Source organism: Oryza sativa, chromosome 7 (assembly GCF_034140825.1).
Source record: "Oryza sativa Japonica Group chromosome 7, ASM3414082v1".
Classification (NCBI taxonomy): Eukaryota; Viridiplantae; Streptophyta; class Magnoliopsida; order Poales; family Poaceae; genus Oryza; species Oryza sativa.
Window position 1 is genome coordinate 25,069,299 of NC_089041.1, and position 24,417 is coordinate 25,093,715.

The window sequence follows — 24,417 nt, forward strand, 5'->3', positions numbered from 1 at the left end:
CCCTCGCCTGGAGACCATTGCTCAGGCAGGTCGATCCGACCGCAGGCGACCGAAATCGGACGCCTGAGATCGACGCCTGAGCCAGGCGCGAATCTGAGGGCAGCAAGCAAACGCGCCCTAGAACTCATCTGTCAGGCATGAAAAAAAATCTCAGGTATGCTGTTCAGGATACCATGGTCAGGCGGCAGCTGCAAATCGAACAATCAAATATCCCGGCTGCGCAAAAAATAAGGGGGTATTTGGGAGAGAGGGGCTAAACTCTCAAAAACATAAGTCCCTCCCATAGGAACTTATATTTTTGTGAGAGAGACTAAATTGTTTAGCCCCACTTTAGTCCCTCCAACCAAACACCAACTAAAGCTCATCTGTCAGGCATGAAGAAAAGTGTCAGGCATGGTGTTCACTGTTCAAGTGTTCAGGGTACCATGATCACACAAAAAATAGAACTCATCGGAGAACTGTCAAGCATGAAAATAAATACCAGGCATGGTATTCAGGATACCAACCAAACAGACCCTTGATGCCAGCATGATCGAAGCATGGAACTGGCCTGTTGGGCTTGCTGAAATGGGCCGAGATCAAGGCCCATTAAAACGCCACGTGGTCACGTGGAGCGCTGCTCTCCCTCCTTGGCGGGCACGCCAAGCTTAGCACGCACCGTAAAGTCCAAATTTGACCAGTCAACAAGTCAAAGAAAGGCACAACTCCACCTTATCATCTCCACTATATAAAATTCATTTTCGATCGATCGATCGCTCACTCACCCACTTGTCTCACACTCTCACTGAGCTCCTCTGCTTCTCGCATCCATGGCCGCCGCCGCCACGGGCCCTGTCCCCTTCAAGGACGCCGACGACGACGGCACGCTCGCCGCCGCCGAGGCGCGCTCGCCTCTCCCGAAGGAGGAGTTCGGCGACCTCGTCGCGGCGCTGCCGCGGAAGGAGCAGTACCTCGACGGGCGGCTCTACGAGGGGTTCTGGCTGCCGGAGCACTACGCGCCGGGGATCATCGCGTTCCGCCGCCGCTTCACGCCGCGCGCCGACGACGTGGTCCTTGCCAGCTACCCCAAGTGCGGCACCACGTGGCTCAAGGCGCTGGCCTTCGCCGCCATGACCCGCGCCGCCTACCCGGCGGACGAACACCCGCTGCTCCGCCTCAACCCGCACGACGTCATCCCGTTCGTCGAGGACGTCTTCACCGACGGCCACGAGGCCAAGCTCGACATGCTCCCCTCGCCGCGCCTCATCAACACGCACACGCCGTACCAGCTTCTCCCGGAGTCGGTCGTCGCCGGCGACGGCGGCGGCGGATGCAAGGTCGTCTACATCTGCAGGGACCCCAAGGACATGGTCGTGTCGCTGTACCACTTCATGCGGCGCCTCCAGCCCGACCTGTCGCTCGCCGGCGTGGTGGAGTCCGTCGCCGACGGCACGGTGCCGTTCGGGCCGATGTGGGACCACATCCTCGGCTACTGGCGGGCGAGCGTCTCCCGCCCGGACCGGGTGCTCTTACTCAGGTACGAGGACCTGCTCCGCGACGGCGCCGCCGGCGAGCACGTCAGGGCGATGGCGAGGTTCATGGGGCGGCCGTTCTCGGCCGCCGAGGAGGCCGCCGGCGCCGTAGCGAGCGTCGTGGAGTTGTGCAGCTTCGAGAGGATGAAGGCGCTGGAGGTGAACCGGCGGGGCACGGCGGGGTCGTACAAGAGCATGCCGCGCGACGCCTTCTTCAGGAAGGGCGTCGCCGGCGACTGGGCGAACCACATGTCGCCGGAGACGGCAGCGAGGCTGGACGGCATCTTCCGCGAAAAATTCCGTGGCACAGGGCTCACCATTGTTCCATGACACGGATCGAGCAGTTGGCCAGCGACGTCGTCGTCAGTCACTGACATGTGGGCCATAGCAAAGTGGAACCCACATGTCAATGACCCAACTGCATGTCAGAGGATCTGCTTCCGTGTGCTTCATTTCATTGTGATTTTGCTGCTGTTTCGGACATTTTTGTTTGGCATCGCTTGTTTTTATTTGTGATTACCCACTTTTCTCGGTTCCAATCATGGAACGGAGATGTGACGAAAGGCGCATCGAATAAAGAAATGAGAGTGATTCGGGCTTGATCATCATCCACTTGATTTTGTGAGCATCATGATACAAATTATTAAATGAAATGATGTATTTTGTACGAAAAACTTTAAAATATAAGATAAATCTATTTCTGAGTTTAAAACAATTCAAACTTCGAGTTATGAAATTAGTTTTTTTATTCGTGTCCGAAAACCCCTTCCGATATCCGGTCAAACGTCTGATGTGACACCCAAAAATTTTCTTTTCCCCAACTAAACTAAATAAGGTCTTATTTTGTTTGGGCTATTTATTGATTTGGGCCGAGTTTGTTTGTTCGTTTTGGACTTTTTTGTGTGGGCCATGTGTTCTGCATTTGCCCAAGTCAAAGCCATGAAAAGATCCAAAAGAGATGGTGGTTTTGATGAAACAAGCAGAGTAAGAAAACGAGATTGATCAAAAAAACAATCACACACAAAAAAAGATAAATCAGAAACACAGCATGAGCGAAATACACTACTAGAAAAATAATTTTTTATGGTGTTGGTCAATAATTTTCGCTGGCGGAAAAATACCAAAACCGCCAGCATGGTCGTAACGAGGGGGTGAGGGGTACCATGTTATATCGGCCGCCAACGAAGATATGTTCATTTTCACTGGCGGTCACTTAGATGAGCCGCTAACAAAAATGGATAATTTTTGCTGGCAGTTGGGTTAAATAGTCCGGTAGCAAGTTACAATTATTTTTGCTGGCGGCCCACTTAATCAACCGCCAGCCAAAATTGATTTACACTGGCGCTCTTAAAAAAATTCGCACATAAAAAAATCACCGCGCGCCCATACCTTTATCCACCCACCACTACAGAATAAAAATATCTCCACTTCTCCCCTCCAAATCCAGATCCACTTCCTCTCCTCCAAATCCAAGCACCCTCCTCTCCTCTTCCCCTCCAGATCCACATCTCCTCTCAGGCGGCGACTGCGGGGTTCTCGGGTGGCGACAGCGGCTCCGGCAGCTATGCGTGGTGGCGACGGCGACGGGAGGCGGGCACGTAGCTGCGACGGGAGGCCGTCGTCGGGGGGGTGCGGCGACAGCAACGGGAGGAGCCGTCGGGGGGCGCGACGAGCTCCTCCTCCTCCCCTCCCCCTCCCACAGTGGCTTGGTGCTGCGATGGTTGCGGCGACGGCTCGTTGTTGCGGGACATGGCGAGCTCCCCCCTCCCCTCCCCTCCCCTCCCCTTCCTCTCCCTCTCCCTCTCCCAGATCTAGCCGGAGGGGAGGGGGTGGCGGCGACCACGGCGGTAACGGAAGGCAGGCGGTGGTGGATCTGACAACGGGGTCGGCGGCATGAGAGCAACCGCGACGACGACGACCGTGACCGCGGCGACGACGACGACGATGCTGCGCGCCGGCCGGGAGCACGGCTCTAGCGGCTTCTTCCCTCCCCTCCTTCTCCCTTTCCCAGAGGAGAGGTGGAAGCGGTGGCCGTAGCGGCGACGACAGGTGGGCGGCGGCGGCGGATCTGACCGCGGCGGCCATAATTATTAGAACCGGACCGGACCGGCGGTCCGGCCAGGAAAAACCGGAACCAGGGCACCGCCCGGTACCGCGGCAGCCATAGTTATTAGAACCGGACCAGACCGGCGGTCTGACCGGGAAAAACCGGAACCAGGGCGCCGGCCGGTTCGGTTCAGATATAAGATCAGCGCGCAATCAAACCGGAGAGAAACCGGTTGAACCGGGCGGTTTACTGCAGAACCGGAGAAAAACCGGGGTGGTTCAACCGCTTGAACGGCGTCACACGTGAGGTGGCGACGCTGTAGAGTACATGCGTCACATGAATTAGAGAAAATAGGTAAAAAAAAGCTGTAGAACCCAAAACCTCCATGCTTCCACCGAGAATCTCTACCAGCAGGCTATGTGATGGGTTGTGAAACAACTATAACACACACCTATTTGAACCTCTTTAAACCGACGGTTTGACCAGTCCGACCAATAAACCAGTGACCCAAGTGACTTAACGGTTCGATCACCGGTCTGGTCTTAATAACTATGGCGGCGACGACGACGACGACCGCAATCGTCGACCACAACCGTGGCGGCGATGACGACGACGCCGCTATCGACAGCTCTATGCGTGGGCGGCGGTTGTGATATTGATGTTTGCTTGTTGAAAATGTGGTGAAAATTGATGTATTGTTTTCTGCATGTGGATTTGAATATGGATCTGATGCCGATTTGAATTGATTTTGAGTATGGATTGAAAAAAATCCAACTGCTCAAGAGGTCGATTGCTATTTTTTTATTGGAAAAAAAATCTTTTCGTTGGCGGTCCTCTTAAGGATCCGCCTGCAGCGGTTCTCTTAAGGGTCTGCCAGCGAAAATCTATTTTCGCAAGCGGTCCTCTTAAGCGTCCGCCTGTGAAAATCCTATTTTCGCAAGCGGATCGCAACTGCCAGCGAAAATCTTAGATCTTCACTGGCCTTTGCTTTGTGGCGGCTCCAAATACCGTTAGCGAAAACGCAAAATGACCGCCACGAAAAATAGTTTTCCTAGTAGTGATAAGAGGAGATCGAATAAAATAAAATAAAAATCCAGAAGTGTTTTAGGTGGAACCTGAATTTGGTTGGTTACGGAGGTAATCTTGACCCTCTCACGCAAGATTTCGTTGATTTTGCTTACTCTTTGTTTACTTGATCTCAACCGCGTCAACTTTTTTTTTGTTCGATTTGTTCTACTACTCGATGAAACAATTGCAGCTCTGTGAAACTTCAAGAGAAGCCTCCATTGCTTCATTGTTGGCCTTTTTATTATCGACGTTTAATCATTCTACCATTATAAAAACCATTTGTCGCACATAAGAAAATATAAAAAGAAAATTACACTAAGCTCCAAATGTACAAAAAGTTACTTTGGCTTCATCACAGAGTATGACAATATCGATCACAACTATTACTCCTCTCTCTGTAAAAAAGATAAATTTTATAACTAAGAATATGTGTCTAGACTCATAGTTAAGATGAGGCTTAGGATATGGGATATAGATCGACGTTCAGAGTCGCAAGAAGGCCTCATTCAATACAAGAACGAGAGAACTAGAGAACAGAAAATTTTCTGAAATACTCCTCCGTTTATATATATATTAGTTTCAAACCATTACAGAGCAACAAGGAAACAAGCAGCCATCCCGATCGATCGAACGAACATACTCGACCATGCAAGAAAGCATCTAGCATTAATAGGTAGAAGTAGAACCACAAGCAACGATCACAATGCGTGCGTACGTAATGTCGTCGTCGTACGTCGTCACGCGGCGGCGGCGGTGCGGAGGAGGTAGTAGTAGAGCTTGGGGTTGGCCTCGAAGGCCACGCGGGAGATGAGGTGGCCGGCGGCGCCTGGACCTTTCATCATCACCACCGGCGCCGCCACCGGCCAAAGCAGCAGGCTCACCGCCGCGCCGACCACGGCCGCGGCGGCCGCTCCGACGACGAATCCCAGCGACACCATGGCTAGCTCTCGATCGATCGCGGTCTCAACCTCCCAAGGTCGACTACTTCTGAACTTCCCAAGATCGAGATGACTAGTGCTAGACGTGGTATATATAGGCAATTTAGTCTGCATTAATTTGCTTGTTTTCCTCGGGAAGGGGATGGGTTGGAACTTGGAAGCTGATCACAATTTGAAGGACGGTATAGATCAAACGGCTCGTAGTAAAATGTGTGAAGACGATGGGACGATGCTTTTTTTTTTTCGCAAAAACTAATCAGCGAGGCCTCTTGATATTGTCTTATCGGGCGACGCCAACCATAGAAGCCGTGGAGAAGCCAGCGCACATGCATGCCTTTTTTTCTATTACACATCATGTATTGTTTTCCCTTCTTACAAAGTTTTCTCTCAAATTAATTATCCGATCTATAATCCGATTACACCATTGTGTTCGTTGCAATTAAATCTTCAAAACTAGATCTTACATGATTATACTACGATGAAAAAATATTTATACTTGTAAATTACTTTTGTTATATACTTAAGTTACTTTTATCATATATATAAATTACTTTTAGATTTAATTAATTACTTTTTATATATTCATAATGCTTTAAGTCGATTATATTTATTATAGTTTTTAGTCAATTCTATAATTTATGGACTTTAAATTTAATTTTTAGATACAAAATATTTTTCTCTCGAATTTACTTCTAATGTTGTAACAACTTACTTCTATTTTGTGCTAACTTACTTCTATTGCATAGCTAAGTTACATCTATTGCATAGCTAAGTTACTACTACAATTTAAATAAATTACTTTTAAATTAATGAAATGTTTGAATATATTCAACATGGATTTTTTTATCTCATATTTTATGTAGAGTACAATGATGTAAATAGATCATGAAAATAATATGTGATTTAAAAGATATAAGTTATTAAAGAGCTTAAATCTAAAAGTAATTTATGTATAGGACAAAAGTAGCTTACATATATAATAAAAGTAATTTACAACATAGATATTTCGTGTAAGATCTTGTTGTAAAGATTTAATTACAACAACCATAATGGTGTAATCGGATTATAAATCGGATAAGTAATTTAGGAGAAAATTCTCTAGGAAGAAAAAAAAGGCATGTACTGTTGAGTGTACTAGTAACTGTTTAAGAGAAGGGCGTCGCTGGTTAGCGATATGCCGCTAGCGCGCGCGATCTAGCCGTGTCTTTTTTTCCCACGCTTTTTTGGGACTCCGGCCGGTAATTGATCCTTCAATAAAGTTCTACAATTAAGTGAGAAGCAGCACTGAGAGGATGCCCGTTTCGTTTACCCGAGTAATTAAGGGGGTGTTTGGGAGACTTCAGCCCCTCTCTCAAAAACATAAGTTTCTAGGATATGGACTTATGGTTTTGAGTTTAGCCCCTCTCTCCCAAACACCCCCTAAATCTGTGAGCAGACGATAAATTCTAGTAGTAGTGTGCTCCTTCCCCCAAATAAACCATCTCATTTATAAAAAATCTTAGAGCAAGTTTAATAGTATAGTCCACTACTAGTTTTAAATCATCTATAGCCAATGTAATAGCCAATTCATACAATAGTTGCTTACTATACTATTAATACCTGGTCCCACCTATCATACACACATTCCGTTTTGGAGTCCGTGCTACAGCTGGCTATAGACTTATAGCCCGCTGCTCTTCTCTCTTCCTTTATCTATTTAAAATATGCTTATAGCTGGCTTATAGCGTGCTATTGTAATTGCTCTTACATAGACGTAGGTAATAGTATAGTAGGCTAGTAACACCCTAGTTTTCTCCATCCTAACAAAAAGTGAATCTAGAACTCTAGTACAACTAATCTATATGTGTTACATTCAATACTAGATTATTTTTTTATGGGATGAAAGGATTAATTTTTCATAGGACGGAAGAAGTGGTATGAAACTCAACGTAGCACAAAAAATCTAGAACATTCTCATTTATAAAAATCCTATATAGATGTAGGTAGTAGTAGGCTAGTAACAACATAGTAACATATGAAACTCAACATAGCACTAAAAATCTGGAAAGGAAGCTTGTTTGGTTGGTTTAGAATATAGTAAAATAAAAATTAAAAATCACCAACATTTGTAACTAAATTTCACTCACACTAAATAAGTTGTCACTCACATCCGTGGACCTTTTAACTTCTAACGATAATATCTAACTTTTAAAAATAAAATTAGATATGCATTTTTTATCCAGATCGATAGATCCGTTAACATTGACTCAGACTCGTTCGTTCATGATTTTTATAATCTATGGGCATGTTTAAATCAATTTTCTGTGGTAAAAGTTTTGGTGACAAAAAAAAATTAGCATTTGAAGTTGAAGTTTTAATAGTTACTGTTTAGATGCATATTCTACCATTTTTCTGGTAGAGAGAGCACTCCCAACGCACTTTTCGACAAAATTTACTACTCTAGATTTTCAAATTTTCAAATGACAAATATTAAATTGATAACTTTTACTACTAGTGTTTAGATTCATTTTGACAAAATATGCTTCAAAACGGTAAAAACTTTTACCATTTTAGAGGTTTGGAAGAACTAAACAGGCCCTAACTTCACCAATAAACTTCACCAATAAATTGCTCGATCGTGCATCCACATAATGACTTTAAGTTGATTTTTTTATATGAAGGGATTAAAGTTGATTTTTATAATAGGTTAAAGTTGATATATTTTATAGGATGAAGGGATTAAAGTTTATTTTTTTAAGGATGAACTAAAGGAGTACGCGATGACCAATTCGAATGGAACATACTATTTGGGCGTGTATCCATGCAAAGCTAGGATGCACGATCTGTTGAGATTATAGACATATAATGATTTAATTTATTCCATAAATAAATCATGACATTACAGATGAAAACTAGCATGAACGCATCATTAGATCTACATATGTAAACTATACAGTATAACATAAACAGATCAAATATGCGCAACATATTGAACACGTACCGAGGTGACAGAAAGACCGGCTGCTTGGTCGAAACTTTTCGCAGGTGTCTACGAAGGCACGAAACACGCGAGCGAAGAGGAAGGCGAGCCGTCGCGAACGAACAGGGAGCAGTCGCGCGAAGCGCTTCCCAAAAAACTTATTGCCGCCTTCTCCCGGTGCAGGACGTCGAAGGCAAAGGTTCCGGAGACCTGCTCTCCCGATCGCCGGTGCACGCTGGCGAGCGGGATGGAGTAGTCTACGAGCGACGGCGCAGTACAGAGTAGGAGGCAAACCCTAGATTGATTTCGTGTGTGTTGCGTGAAGACGGCAGGTCGGTTTATATAGAGAAGGGTCGCTTGATCAGGGCGCCCGCACGATCTCTACTGCGCGTAACCGAACCGGATAAGTCACGCGTAACTTATCTGGACTCCACGCCGTTTGCACGCACCGGATTTTTCGGAAGAATCTGAATTTGCAGCAAAACAAAACTGCAAAAAGAGGCTGCATCTGCGCAAGGGTGAGGAGCCAATTTTTCGGACCATTCAACGCGTACGTCGTGCACGCGCGCCGCCTGCCCTGCCCTGCCCTGCCAGGCCAGGCGAGGCGAGGCGAGCGAGCGTGCGCGTGTGTTTCCCCTCTTCTCTCCACCACACATGCTTCAAGTGACTAGGAGGGCATCCTCCCTTTTAAGGAGGTCCCCCTCTCCTAGAATAAGCAAGGTGGTACTAAACTCCACATGCATGCCATCCCATGAGGTGGGCTTTTGTGATTTTCCAAAGAATTAATCTTCGAGTGGGCTAAGGCCCATTCATTAATTCCAACAATCCCCCACCAAATCTCAAAATCCCACTGAGATTTGCCTTTTCCAATATACTGTTTATATACCAGCGGTTCGATGGAGACCAATTAAGGTTGAACATCCACCTAGAACTCCAAGCTACACTTACTCACAACTTGAACAATGGACTACGCCTTGAATTGCAAGTCTTGTGCAAGCAAGTTTCACTCAAAGTCTTATCTGGTACTAGACCGTCTGTAGACTACCCCTCGGGTGGAGCGTATAAGTCATACTCCTAGGTCTTTAGTAAGCTTCCTAGAAGATTCACCCAAAATCTTCATAGACTGCGACCAACAGTCAAGCTCACAAAGGTGAGTTCTTTCAAGAATACTCTGCAGGACAACATCTTCGCTAATTAAAGCCAACAGAACTCATTAAGGCATAGCCAACCTGCCTTGCAGCTCACGAGAGTATATGCATCTTCACTTGGAGAGGGTATATATATTGGTACTCTCCTCTAGTTTATTAATGGTTTGTTCTTCCCAGGATCTAATTCACGGGATCTCCGATCACATAGACTGGGTTACCACCATAGTATAACTCACATGGGTCTCAAACCCATCTCCTTCGATGCATTGTCTATCACATTTCGTGATAGTCCCTTCGTGAAGGGATCTGCCAGATTTCTCGCTGTTTGGATGTAATCCAACGTTATAACTCCGGAGTTTCTTAATTTCCTGACAGACTTCAATCGTCTTTTCACATGTCTAGACGATTTCATATTATCCTTAGAACTATTCACTTTGACAATTACCGTTTGATTGTCACAGTTCATAAGGATAGCCGGCACCGGTTTTTCAACAACAGGCAGATCCATTAATAGATCACGCAGCCATTCTGCCTCAACAGTAGCAGTATCCAGTGCCGTTAGCTCTGCTTCCATGGTTGACCTCGTCAAAATGGTCTGTTTGCAAGACCTCCATGAAACAGCACCACCACCCAGTGTGAAAACATATCCACTAGTGGCTTTGATCTCATCCACATCAGAGATCCAGTTAGAATCACTATAACCCTCCAGTACCGCAGGATACCCAGAATAGTGAAGCCCCAATTCCACAGTACCTTTCAGATAGCGCATTACTCGCTCAAGCGCACGCCAGTGATCATCTCCCGGATTAGAGGTAAATCGGCTCAACTTGCTTACAGCAAAGGAGATATCAGGCCTAGTTGCACTAGCCAGGTACATCAACGAGCCAATGATTTGGGAGTATTCCAGTTGATTCCTAGCAATTCTCTTGTTCTTGCGAAGCAACAAGCTAGGATCATAAGGTGTTGGAGAAGGCTTACTATCAATGTAGCCAAAGCGATTCAAGATCTTCTCCACATAATGGGACTGCAAGAGTGTAATCCCATTCTCACCTCTAATTAGCTTAATGTTTAAGATAACATCAGCTACTCCCAAATCCTTCATATCAAAATTTTGAGACAAGAATGATTTAACCTCATTTATCACCTCAAGATTTGTCCCAAATATCAGTATGTCGTCAACATACAAGCACAAAATAACTCCCTCACCCCCACCATGGTGATAGTACACACATTTATCTGCCTCATTGACTGCAAAGCCTGCAGATGTCAATGTTTTGTCAAATTTCTCATGCCATTGCTTAGGAGCTTGTTTCAGACCATACAAAGACTTCAACAATTTGCACACTTTGCCTTCTTGACCTTCAACTACAAACCCATCAGGTTGATCCATATAGATCTCCTCATCCAGCTCTCCATTAAGAAAAGCTGTCTTAACGTCCATTTGATGAACGAGAAGACCATGTGAGGCTGCTAGGGAAAGTAGCACACGAATTGTGGTCAATCTAGCAACAGGTGAGTAAGTATCAAAGAAATCTTCGCCTTCTTTCTGAGTATAGCCCTTAGCAACAAGTCGAGCCTTGTACTTTTCAATAGTACCGTCAGGCCTAAGCTTCTTCTTGAACACCCACTTGCACCCCACAGGTTTACACCCATAGGGTCGCTCTGTTACCTCCCAAGTCCCGTTAGCGATAATGGAATCCATTTCACTACGGACAGCCTCCTTCCAGTAGTCTGCATCAGGAGATGCATATGCTTCTGAAATTGACTTAGGAGTGTCATCCACGAGGTACACAGTGAAATCATCACCAAAAGACTTAGCCGTCCTTTGTCTCTTACTCCTTCGAGGAGCTTCACTGACATCCTCCTCAGAGACAAGTTCATGTGTATGTTCAGTTTGTTCTGGTGGTGTGATTGAACTGGGAATTATTTCAGAGGGTTGGTTCGAACCACTATGTGTATCCTTCATTGGGAAAAAGCTCTCAAAGAAGGTAGCATCACGAGACTCCATAATTGTACCAACATGCATGTCCGGTACCTCGGATTTAACTATTAAAAATCTATAGGCAATGCTGTGATGAGCATATCCCAGAAAAACACAGTCCACAGTCTTAGGTCCAAGTTTGCGCTTCTTCGTTATTGGTACATTGACTGTCGCCAAGCACCCCCATGTGCGCAAATAAGAAAGTGATGGTTTTCTACCAATCCATATCTCATATGGTGTTTTGTCCTTATTTCTGTTAGGAACTCTATTTAACACATGATTTGAGGTCAACAATGCCTCCCCCCACCATGCCTTAGGCAGTCCCGCGGCGTCCAACATGGCATTCACCAAGTCAGTCAGTGTGCGATTCTTCCTTTCAGCAATCCCATTAGACTCGGGAGAATAGGGAGGCGTCCTCTCATGTATGATGCCATGTTCCTCACAGAATAAGTCAAACTCGTTCGAGAAAAACTCTCCACCACGATCAGACCTAAGCCTTTTTATCTTTCTGTCAAGTTGATTTTCAACTTCTGCCTTATAAATTTTAAAATAGTCTAGAGCCTCGTCTTTCGTTTTCAACAAGTACACATAGCAAAATCTAGTAGCATCATCAATCAATGTCATGAAATATCGTTTTCCACCCTTCGTCAACACCCCATTCATTTCACAAAGATCTGAATGTAGGAGTTCTAGTGGTGCCAAGTTTCTCTCTTCGGCAGCCTTGTGAGGCTTGCGAGGTTGCTTCGATTGCACACAACTATGGCACTTAGAACCTTTGACAATGGAAAACTTAGGAATTAAACACATGCTGGAAAGCCGAGACATCAAGCCAAAATTAATATGACATAAACGTGAATGCCAAACATTAGCCTCATCATCCACACTGCCACAAATATGGTTCACAGACTTATTGCAGAAATCAGAAAGGGAAAAGCGGAACAGGCCTCCGCACTCATAACCTTTACCAATAAAATATCCATGTTTAGACACGACTACTTTATTAGACTCAAAAACCAACTTAAATCCGTCTCTGGTCAGACGGGAGCCACTAACAAGATTCCTGTCGAAAACAAAAACGAATCCGAATTTGCAGCAAAACAAAACTGCAAAAAGAGGCTGCATCTGCGCAAGGGTTAGGAGCCAATTTTTCGGACCATTCGACGCGTACGTCGTGCACGCGCGCCGCCTGCCCTGCCCTGCCAGGCCAGGCCAGGCGAGGCGAGCGAGCGCGCGCGTGTTTCCCCTCTTCTCTCCACCACACATGCTTCAAGTGACTGGGAGGGTATCCTCCCTTTTAAGGAGGTCCCCCTCTCCTAGAATAAGCAAGTGGTACTAAACTCCACATGCATGCCATCCCATGAGGTGGGCTTTTGTGATTTTCCAAAGAATTAATCTTCGAGTGGGCTAAGACCCATTCATTAATTCCAACACGATCAACCACACTGCTTACCCTACAACAAAACCAGCAGCTTTTTCCCGTACGTACGTGGAGGATAACTATGTACTAGTGTAGCTACATAGTACTTACTAGCTAGCTATAGCCTATAGGTGTGTAGTCGTCTATCCAGCAGCAGCAATAGCTAACGGAGTGGAGTACGTACGTCGCCGGCGCCGTCGCGCGCGTCAGGCGGCGACAGCAAAAGCGGCGGCGGCCGCCTTGGCGCCTGTCACATCCTGATTTTCGTTTCAGGATTTATAAATTATTTAATAAATTATTAATAGAATTTATATTAAATGTTCTTTAATTTACAAGTGAAGTTAAATGTGGGAAATAAAATTTCCCTAATATAAAGCATGGATGGATTTAATTTTTATTAAATTCTCCATGATTAAGTCAACTCTCTGAAATCTTCTCAAATTTTTCGGAGCTCAATTCCTAATTTTTAATCATACAAAGAACATTTCAGTAATAATCCACATATTAAATTAATCATTAAATGGTCTGGTTTTAATATTGTTAAATACTTTGAGTGTCCAAGTATTTTCATGATTTTTCTTGAAATTATTTGAGCATTGGAAGTATTTTTAACAATTCAAAGATCATTTAAGTGATTATTTTAATTGGGAAAGTAATAAAAATCCTCCTCCTCCGCTTGGGCCATTTTCGGCCCATTCCTTCCTCTTCTCTCTCCCTTGCGCGCGTGCTGTGCAGCCCAAGCCGGCCCAAGTCAAGTGCTCTGTTCTGTTCTCAGCCAACCGAAAAAAGTCTAGTTTGCCTCCCTGGCACTGTTCATCTTCCAGCTCTGGACAGAGCCCGAGCCAGCCGAGCCTGTGCACAGTGCCGCCTTCTTCCACCAAATCCGGCCTCCTCGTTGCTCCTCTTTCCAAATTAGTTGAGGGGAAATATTCCTCTTATTCTCCTCTTCCTTTTCCCCAAGAAATCCCCAAAATTTTATATGGAAATCCTTTCCAATTTCGCGGATCAAATCCTTTCCTTTTTCCGGCGAAGATAAACTTTCCCGAGTTTTTCCCGTCGTTTTGGGCCCGGACCCGAGCTTCCAAGGCTATAAATAGGACCCCCTAGTCCTCCTCTTTCGTTTGCCCCCTCTCCCGAGCTCTCTAGTGCCTCGTAGCCTCGTCGCCGCGCGCGTTTAGTTCGTCGCCGCCGCCGGCCGAGTGCAGCCGCGCCGCCGCGCCGCTTCTGCCGTCGCCGCCGCTTGCCGCCGTCGCCAAGAGGTGCGCCAAGGGGTGGAGAAGCCCGGCCGCCCGTCCTTCTTCGCCGCCGGCCGCCGTAGCTCGCCGTCGTCGGTAAGGTCCAAGCCGCCGCCGCCTCCTCTCGTCGCCGGCCGTCGTCGGACGTCGATTGTCGTTGTGGTGAGTACCGTTGGGTTCGCCTCGTCGTCCTCTACGTGTGCATGCCCTCCAAATCCGCAGCCGGCCGCTCTATCTCCGGCGAGGTCGTATCGTGGTTCGCCGGCGCCGCTCCAGCAGCCCCGCGCCGTCGCTGTGGTCGTCGCCTTCGGTCGCCGCTGCCGCCGTTGGGTTCGCGAGGAGGAGAAGAAGACCGGCCTCCACTTCCCCGTCGTCGAAGACCCCGGGAAGCCCGTCGTCACCGTGAAGCCGATCCGTTCCATCTTCAGCCGCGCCGTTCGTCGCCGTCCATCGCCGCCTTCATTCACCGTCACCACCCTCGGGATCGCAGGAGCGAGGTGAAGACCGTCCGCCCTCGGTTGTTGCCTCTCGTCGCCGGAAAGCCGTCGCCATCGTCAACCCAAGGTCGCCGCCTTTGGAGCTCGTCGCCTGCCATCTCCCTCGCCGTCTGTCGTCGCATAAGTGGTGGTAAGGGTCACTTTGATCCCCTCTCGCTCCCGGTGCCCTCCGTTTGCGTTTGTGCCGTGGTTCGCCGGCAACCGCCGCTCCTTTGCCGTTCACCTGTGAGGTTTTCCCTAGGGCCTTAATCCGATCTAATCTAATCTTGTTTGGCCCTAACGTCATCATCGTCTCCGTGTGTGTCGTCATCGCTGTGTCGTAGCTGCTGCTTGCCGTGCCGCTGCTGCGCGTGTGCCGGCTGAGCCGCTTAGCTGCAGCTGCTTGCCGCTTTGCCACAGCCGCAGCCGTGCCGGTTGCGTTTTTGCTCATAGCCCTGCTGTTCTAGCCGTGCATGGTTGCTACCGGCTGTGCCGTCACCCTAACCCTAGCTTTGTGTATCCGCTGAGCTGCCGCCTAGCCAAGCCAAGTCGCCCTAGTGCCGCCGTGTCGCAGTTGTGTGCCGCTTAAACCTAGCCGCTGCTTTTAGTCGAGTTGTGCAGCCGTAGGTGCAACCCTAGGTTCCTACCGGTCTATCGTTTGTCGTACCGGGGTTTTACCATGAATCGTTTCTAGTCCACCGGTTTAGCCGCAGCCGTTGTTGAGTCGTTCGCTCGTTCGTTCGAATGAGGTGTTCCCCGTGCTTCGTTCGTTCGTCCGTGTTGAGTCGTCCTTTAGTTCAGAGCCGCCGGTTCCGTTCGCCGGTTTCGGTTGATCATTTGGGTGATCCCGTGTCACGTAGAATTGACTCGTTGAGTCGGTATCTCGTGAGGCCCGCTTGCCAGATCAATCTAAGCCATCCGATCTTGGTCAACTCTCGGTCAAGATTAATCTCAGCCGTCCAAAATCAATATAAATTCGTTCTATCTTTTCAATGGCATATTAGTCCTTTTTCTTTTTATCATGTCATCTACCAATATAATCTAATCTTTTCCGGAGGTTGCTTTAATCTTCTGTCTCCGTTATAAATCATTTGTAAATTGTTTAATTAATTTGGAATAGTCTTTTCTTTAATAGGTTTAATTGGAATTTAATCTTGTAAAATTCATAATAAATTCATATGAAATCAGAATGAGGCCGTTCAAGTCTCATAATTCATCTAAAATTATGATCTACATGTTTGTTTACTTTTTATGTATTGTTTATTTGGTTTTTATTAGTCTTTTTCTTCGTTTTGCGTGTTAGCTTGTCGTTTCCGTCGTTGCGAAGGTTCGCGAGTGCGCCGGAAGTATTCAAGAAGATTAATTGAAGACCGATTATTGCAAGGCAAGTCACACAGATCCTAAACACAATCCTTTGAGCATGTTGATCCTATATTTAAATTCTCTATTTATTTCAACTGTGCATTTATTTTCGAATGTCACTGGGTGGTGTGAACCTATTCCTTTGTTATGGCCTGCTTGCATTGATTACTTTAATCCTTGATACCTTGGGTTATTATAATTTGACTAGTTGAGCTTTATATATTAGTTCAGCTAGATATTAGATGTGATTGCTTAGCCATGCTTAGAAACATTAGCACACTATTGGGATAACTTATGATTCGTTATTATTTAATGATGGTTTAATGGTAGCTCACGATGGTCAAACGTGATTGGTTAATTAATTACTTGCCAACTAAAACTTGATAATGGTGGGTTGTGAGCACATGGTTTTGAGAGTCGTGCTCATGACAATTAAGGACCGGTTCGCGAGGTACTGTTGTGAAACATTAACCGTACCAACCACAAGCCAGCGTGGGCAACGGCTTTACCTTTTGTATAGCATGGTTCATTGCGGAGCACCAGACTGAGAAGTGGCGGAAATAAGCCCACGGGGGTCGCTGGGGAGTCCATGCCTTGTTTTATAAGGGGGTGATTATGATCCAGGAATGGTGCACTGTGGTGAGTTGTGTTATGCAGAGGGTATTGTCACAGCCTCTATTCGGGTACTTTCCAGTATCGCGACGCATGGTAGACATGATGTTGAGGCTGTGTCTTGTGGGTACAGTGGTACACCTCTGGCCAGAGTAAAACTATTCGAATAGCCGTGCCCGCGGTTATGGGCGAGTTGAACAATGTTTTTCGTGATTAGTCTCACACCTCTCACAATAATTATGGATGCTATAACTGGTAATAATTTGCTTAGCTCCTGGTTTGGAGTTAAATCTGTACAGCCGGGTATGGTTGTTCAGGATGGTTGGGCCTGTGCAGCATGGGTGTGCTGTTCAGTGTTGATTAAAATTTTTAATTAATTACTCTACTGTTTTACTACTCTTAACTCTTTGCTAAATGCTGCTTTTGCAAATGAGCCTATATTATGCCATCCTTTGGTATCCTTGTGCACTTGCATATTTGCTGTGTGGCTTGCTGAGTATGTCATATGCTCACCTTGCAATAATCAATCAACCTCAGTTGAAGAAAAAGAATCCAGAAGGAGAAGACGTTTGGCTTATACCCCAGTTGAGCTGCCTGTGGGAGTGGAGCCGGAGCTTCGCTAGATTTTATTTTCCGCTGCAGTTTTCTTCTTGGTGAGGACTTAGTGCCTCTTAAGTAAGTATTTATCGTTTTAGTTAATTTGATGAATCTGTATATTAAATTGTCAGTTTGTGTACCTCGGCTGATTCCTGGACGAGGATTTTATGCACAAATAAGTTCGGAAATTACTAGTGAATTTCCGGGCGTGACAGCGCCCACCGTGCGCAGGAGGTGGAAGTAGACCTGCGGGTTCGCCAGGAACGCCGCGCGGGAGATGACGTAGCCGGCGGCGCCCGGCGCCTTCATCATATCATCGCCGCCGCCGGCGCCGAGGCCGGCCACAGCAAGTACAAGAAGGCGGTCGACCCGACGCCCACGGCCACGGCAGCGATCATCGACGGCGCCGCAACCATCGGCACTACAAGTTTGTAATTCCAGATCGCGCGCGTGGAGACCAACGAACAATGGAGGAGATCGACGAAGAGATCAAGCAGAGTGAAAGGTGCGGCCACTGGTGGTAAAGCTAGTGGTAACTGGTTTTATAGAGGATTGCAAAACACAGGAAAGACATAGAAATGACTGTTTGATTGGGCCGCAGGAAAAACATAGGAATTTGAGGAGAAATAAAGACTCAAAGGATTCTTTCCATGAGGTTCTATCTCATGTCAAATTTCCTCCAAAACTTGCAAAACTTGTATGGAAAAAGATAATCCATAGGAATTTCATAGGATTTTATAGGATCAATTCCTTTAATTTAAAGGGCTATATAGAAAAAAAATCCTACAGGAATAAAACCATCTAAAATTTCTATGAATTCTTTTTAATCAAAGGGCCCTAAGTTGCTGGTGGTTCTGTTCATGGTGGCTGGGTTCCTCCGGAAGGGCCGGGAAGGGGCGAGGGTGCACGGACAGCGGGACAGGTGGCAGAAGTGTGGGATGCATATTGCCTGGTTTTTTACTTTTACCTGGTCCGTCTACTCGACACGCGTACAGGGATCGAGATCGGTAGGGGCGGCGCTCCAAGGAGCATCACATCGGTAGAGACGGTGACGAAGGAGATCACGGCAGGCTCGTATGTTATCATCAATCAAATTTGTATGCTTTACACGTGAGATCTACGTGTTATATATTTAAACAAACATTATTACACTATAAATGTATGTTGTGTGTTCTTATTTATAGGGATACTAGCTTAATTAAAGAAAAACAGATTGAGAAAAAAATTTATAAATGATAAAAAGAACGTTGATTGGGGACCAAATCAGAGTATTCCCCAAGTCTATTTGAAGATTACTACGTCACTTTTAGTTCATAGAAGATAATAAGATATAAAGTTTTTAATTCGGATTCAGCTCTCCTAACACCATCAATTTCAAACGGATCTAGCCGCTCATATAGAAGGAATCTCGGGGGTCCATGTCACGCCCCGAACTAGTCCCGACCGGAACTAGCCCGTGACGTTCCAAATTAACCTGTTAATCGATACCAGTCCCAGGAAACAGTGCTGGTATCACAGGGAGACAGAATATCATAGCATCAGAGGTCTCTTTATTATAGAGTAGAGGTACAGTCATGTTGGGCTGCGGACAGATCCCGAGCTCACAACTGCATTACAAAAGGGAAACGGAAGCCAGGACTTGGACCAATCAACACAGGCGCGACTTGGGAACTAGGCCGAAACCCTAAAACTCATCGTAGCCGGCTTGCTCCTGGAAGAACTCCTCATCAGCAGCTTCCGCTTCATCTTCTTCAGCAACTTGGGGGGGGTCATTTATATAGAGCAAGGGTGAGTACGGGAGTACTCAGCAAGCCATGGGAAATAAGTGTTTAATGCAGGCTTCAAGGAAAGGCTGTTGTTTTTGCAATTGTTTTTATTTGAACTCTTTTCTAAAACAACTAGGTGAGTGCTTCTCAAACGACACGGATGAGACAGTGCGTCTCGTCCGGTCGGAGTATGTGCAATGTATCAGTCTTTAGAATTGAAACAAGGTTGGCACCCGGCCAACAGCTTTTCAAACGGCCACCCGGGCCAACCACTTTTCAAACGGCCACCCGGGCCTAGCTGATCCCATCACCTGCAGAATTTTCAAACATCGAACCCCTTTTCACAACAGTAATTTCACAAGCAGTAGTCAAACAAAACTACGCTAGGAATCACCTCACATCCGCCCATGACCGTGGGCACGGCTGTTCGAACAGTTTGTTAACCTCTGCAGAGGGGGTACACTTTACTCACACGACATTACTAACCCGGATCACCCAGCCCGTGGGGATCAGCCACGTCGGGAGACCTCCAAGCTTTCATGACAAGGCATTTCCAAAGCCGACACAGGTTTACCATATGCCGACGAGAGGAGTCCCAGACCAACAACAGGTTAGGTCCCAGACCATACTGTGCCAAGAAGCCCAGGGGTCCTCCCCGACACCACCCCGGCGAATCCACATGTCTCTCGGCATCAAGGCTCCCCTGATAAGCTAGTTACTCAGCCAAGGGTGTCCCATTCCACCCATGTGGTCGTACTTGTCTTATGTTTGGATGAAATTCCAAGGAAATCGGTCCTTAAGTGCGAGAGCGGGAAACCGTACACCCGGTACGTTCCCCGGTCCGCGGTTTTGGAAATTCATTTAGTTCGCAAGCACCGACCCAGGTGTCGGGTTTTCCAAATCTTTTGTAAAACCCAAGTTTTACGCAAGTTGTTATTCAGATTTTAAGTTTGAAGGCGTCCGTCGATACTCGCACAGGGTGCACGAATATCGAGACGCAACTAGATGGTTACAAGGGGACATGGTATAACAATTAACAAAAGAAGGATCAAATACAACAAATTAGATAGGTCCGCCAATCTGCCTTGCAGACGGGACAAACAGATTAAGTGCGATCCTATCAATGCATAATATTTTTCAAGCAACATAATTAAATTTCAAATATAGGCTCAAGATGTTCAAAGGTAGCTTGCCTTGCTCGAGATCTGGAGCTTGATCCTCGAAATCCTCGCACTGCGGGTCTTCGGGCTGTCACGCCCTGAAGTTTTCCCCCCTTTGCTTGCTTTAAAAATTGGTTAAATAAATCGTCCGAAGAAATTATCTTAATTAACCTAGAGCTAATTCCCTAATTAATAAATGCAAATAATAATCGGAATCGGCATGTGGAATTTTTCTTGGATTCTACATGTCAAATAATGCTAACAGGATTTTTAGTGGAATTTTCAGAGCCTTGGAAATAATTTTTACCAATTAAAAATCACCAAAGTGCAATTTTTAATCCCAGGAAAATCCTTTCTTCTTTTTGTTTTTCCTTTTTCCTCCTTTTTCCTCTTCTTGGGCCGTCGGCCCAGTCCACCCGTCGCCCGCGCTCGGCCTCCCCTTGTGGGCCGGCCCGTTCCCCTTTCCCCTCCCCGAAGTTCTCCCTCCCTCCCTCTCTCCTTCGGGCGCCGACAGGTGGGGCCCACCTGTCGGTCGTCTTCCTCCTCTAGCCGGTTGGAGCCGAGCCCCAACCGCCGGCGCCCCACCTCCCCACGCCGCCCGCCTTCTCCGTCCCTCTCCGCGCCCGCACCTCGCGCCCACGTCGCCGCTCTCCCCCCCCCACATCTCCCGCGCGCGCGCGCCCGCAAGTGGTGGGGGATTTGAATCCCTCTCTCTCTCTCTCTTCCTCCCCACTCCCCCACATCGCCGGCCAAATCGGCCACCTCCCCGGCCACGTCCGCCCCCTCCCGCACCTATAAATCGCTCCCCGCGTCTTCCTCTCTCGTTTTTCGCACTCGCCGCGCCCTCCCGTGCTTCCTATCGTCGCCGCGCCGCTCGCCCCTTGCGCCGCCGCCTACCGCCGTCTCCGGCCACGCGCCGCCGCCACTATAGCCACCGCCGCGCCACGCAGTCGCCGCCGTCGCGCTCACCGAGCCCGCCCGCACCTCGGCCGCCGCTTCATTGCCGCGAATCACCGCCGGAGCCCTTTTCTCCTCGCGCGCCGGTGAGACCCTCTCTCCCCTCCGTCTCCGGCCGGCAATTCAAGCCGCCATGGTCGCCTTCCCTTCCCTAACCCCTCTATGCTCTCTCCTAGGGTGCCGCCGCCGCCCGTTCGCGCCTCGGCATCACCGGTCGTCGCCGCCGTTTTCTTCCTTCGCGCCGGCCGCCGTGTTCGCCGGTGAGGAATCCCCTCTCCTCCTCCTTCCTTCCCTCCCTCCCATGAGCGCCGCCGCCCTCCGCGCGTGTGCCGTCATCTTCGGCCGCCGCCGCCGCCTTCGCACTGGCCGCCGCCGTCTCCCGCGCCGCCGGTCACCGCCGGTGACCGCGCGTGTCGCCGCCGGTCGCCATGGCCGCCGGTCGGCTTTGAGGCCGAGCCGAGCCCGGCCGGCGCCTCCCTCGCCTCCCCTTTGAGCCACCGCCTGGTGGGGCCCACCTGCCAGCCGCCCCCTCCCTCTCCCCTTGTGCCGCTGCCAGTGGGGCCCGCATGTCGGCGCCGCCCCCCCCCCTTGGATGACGTCAGCCCTGGGGCAATATTGCGCAATAATTAATTAAGGACTTTTCTTTATTAGTAAAAACACAGTTTATCTTCTAAAATTCATAAGTAATTCATCCGAGCTCCGTTTAAGTCCATTCAAGTCTCAGTAAATCAAGAAAAATGCAAAGAATCCATTAAAAATAGTTTTGTTTCCTGCTTCAGTAGTCTTATAGCCTGTTTTGCTTGTGTGCTTTGTTTGTCGCGTAGATTTCGGCCGTTTCGTCGATCCGCAGTTTCTCGAAGACGTTGCTGTGATCTCATCAGTGCGAGAGCAAGGCAAGTCATGCAATACGTTTGATCATATTGTACCCAATTTACAAATATCCCGCATTTCTATTAAATGTTGCATCCTTTTACAATGTCATGTGGGATGGGTCCTAATACTCAGCCATTTATTGTTTACCTTATGCCATTGATAACTTGGGTATCAAAATGACTAGATGTTGGTTTAGGAAATGCTTAGCCATGCTTAGTTCAACTAGCACACAAATGGGGATCACCTTATTACATAGACTTTGTCTATTGGTATAGCTTTAGATTGGTGCCACCGCAATGGTGTTAGTTAATTAAAATACACTGAATGGTGGGCTGTGGGTGCATGGTTATGCTGGTCGCACCCATGGCAGTTAAGGATCGGTTCACGGGAAACCCTGGGAGACTTACCGTGCTTACCACAAGCGGGAGTGGGTAACTGCTTGATCTGAAGTATAGCTCGACCCTTTCCTAGGCACCGGTGGCGAGGGTGGGCGTGATGGAGTTGGGTCGGCCGGGGTGTCCGGTTGTCCAGCTGCCGGATTCACCGCGGCGCAAGAGGGGACCGCCCACTGCCTTTTGAGGGGTGGGGGTGAAACCTTAGCGTGGTGTGGATGGTTAGGGGAGGGTTATGTGGAGGGTCTTGTCACGATTTCCCCCTTTGCAGTATCATGGTGATACTTCGGGGCATGGCGACATGTGTGGAATCGTGTCTTGTGGGTACAGTTGTACACCTCTGGCCAGAGTAAAACTATTCGAATAGCCGTGCCCGCGGTTATGGGCGATCAACCAGATTCACCGTGATTAGTCTCACCCCTAGTTTAGCTTAATGAACTGGTGTAGTTCAGGTGGTTGGTTGGGCCTGTTGCAACGTGGTGTAGCGTTGGACAGTGTTTGGTTAATATTGATTAATTACTACAACTGTTTTACTGCCTTCAACTACTGCTTTTAAATGCTAGCTTTATGCAAAAGAACCTCTAGCCTCCTTTGGTTATATCCTGCATCATACCTCCTCTTCCGGTATGACTTGCTGAGTACAGTGGGTAGTACTCAGTCTTGCTCTCTTTTCCCCCACACCAGAGCTGAAGATCTTCCTAGTTGGAGCTGTTTTGTCAAAGTTGGTTTCGTCGCTGCCGTCAAGGATTGCCTGTGGAGTGGAGTCGCCCGCTGCTGAAGTCAAGCTTCCCGGTTTAGCTCGCTTTTATCTTTTCCGCTGCATTTGTAATCTTTTCTATTTTTGTAAGACGTGGATCTGTATGTCAACAATTGTCGTTTGTGTACCCTGGCTGGTCCTGGACAGGGATTTAATGCACATTCAGCTTAGAAATTCTGGTTCGAGAATTTCTGGGCGTGACAAGTTGGTATCAGAGCCGACCTTGACCGTAGGACAAGCCAACTGGAAACCCTAAGAGCCCTCTGAACCCCTTTTTCATCTGCATATGCCTTTTTGCACCTGGAATTGTTTCGGGAAAATTTGGAGTTTTGCCTCTTTGGTTTGCGGGAAAAATCTTGGTCGTTCTTTCGGATCGGATTTTTTTTTTTTTTAAAAAAAAAAAAATTAGCTCAGTCTAGGGCTTTAGAAAAATTTTAGTTGGAGTTTATTCGACAGTCAGTCGGGAATTTATTGGGGGTTATGCATTAGGTCGTGTCTATATTCGATGGGGGCAATGTTATGCGCATCATTTTCCATGCAACTAGTCTATGCATTAATTTATTGTTTAGTTGCATTAGTGTCTTTATTTGAGTTCATGAAAAATGTTCTATGCATAAAAATCATCCTGCTCGGTTATTTATTTGAGTCTTCTTTTGCTTTGTTTAATTTGGATTTGAGCATGAATTGGTTCCTATCCCTTGTCTACTTTAGATGTCAGTCCTATCCCTCGTTTGCAAGCGCCGCCCCGAGCTTCAGAGTCGCCGCCCTTAGCTTTATCGCCTTCTTAGTCTGTTTGCTTGCTAGTTTTCGTGTTTAGGTTTGTTGCTTGTGGGTTAGTCGGCGGTCGATATCATGTGTCAGTGGTATGACTGCCTCAATTAGGAGTTGCGTGCCTCTTTTTCAGTGTTTTAATCAAGATTAAGATAATTGCACTTAAATTCATAAGCAAGATTAGTTTCTGAGCCCCCTGTTTTTCTTCCTTTTCCCATATTTCTACCTATCCCCTTCAGATGGAGATAAGGAATGGTTCACGCGACTCGAACAACGCCAGTGGCAGCGAAGAGCCGATCAATGGAGCACGTGCCAACGGTGCATCTGACAACAGTCCGTCCCCACCGCCCGAGAACCCAACAATTGCTCAGGTGTTGGACAATCAGACTC

General features: G+C 47.4%; 1 protein-coding gene and 1 long non-coding RNA gene across 3 annotated transcripts; both read left to right on the forward strand.

Annotated features, from left to right (window-relative positions):
- The first annotated feature begins 754 nt into the window (after positions 1–754).
- On the forward strand, positions 755–2,119 carry LOC4343853 (cytosolic sulfotransferase 12). The gene has a single exon (XM_015789994.3). The coding sequence runs from the start codon at positions 810–812 to the stop codon at positions 1,839–1,841; it is 1,032 nt and encodes a 343-aa protein (XP_015645480.1). The 5' UTR covers positions 755–809; the 3' UTR covers positions 1,842–2,119.
- Positions 2,120–13,883: 11,764 nt separating this feature from the next.
- LOC136357194 (uncharacterized) lies at positions 13,884–18,082 on the forward strand. Of its 2 annotated transcripts, none has more exons than XR_010742376.1 (3): positions 13,884–14,931; positions 16,084–17,429; positions 17,567–18,082. It is a non-coding gene; the product is annotated as an uncharacterized lncRNA (long non-coding RNA). The 2 variants fall into 2 exon arrangements; XR_010742377.1 differs by having other exon boundaries at positions 17,583–18,082.
- Positions 18,083–24,417: the final 6,335 nt, after the last annotated feature.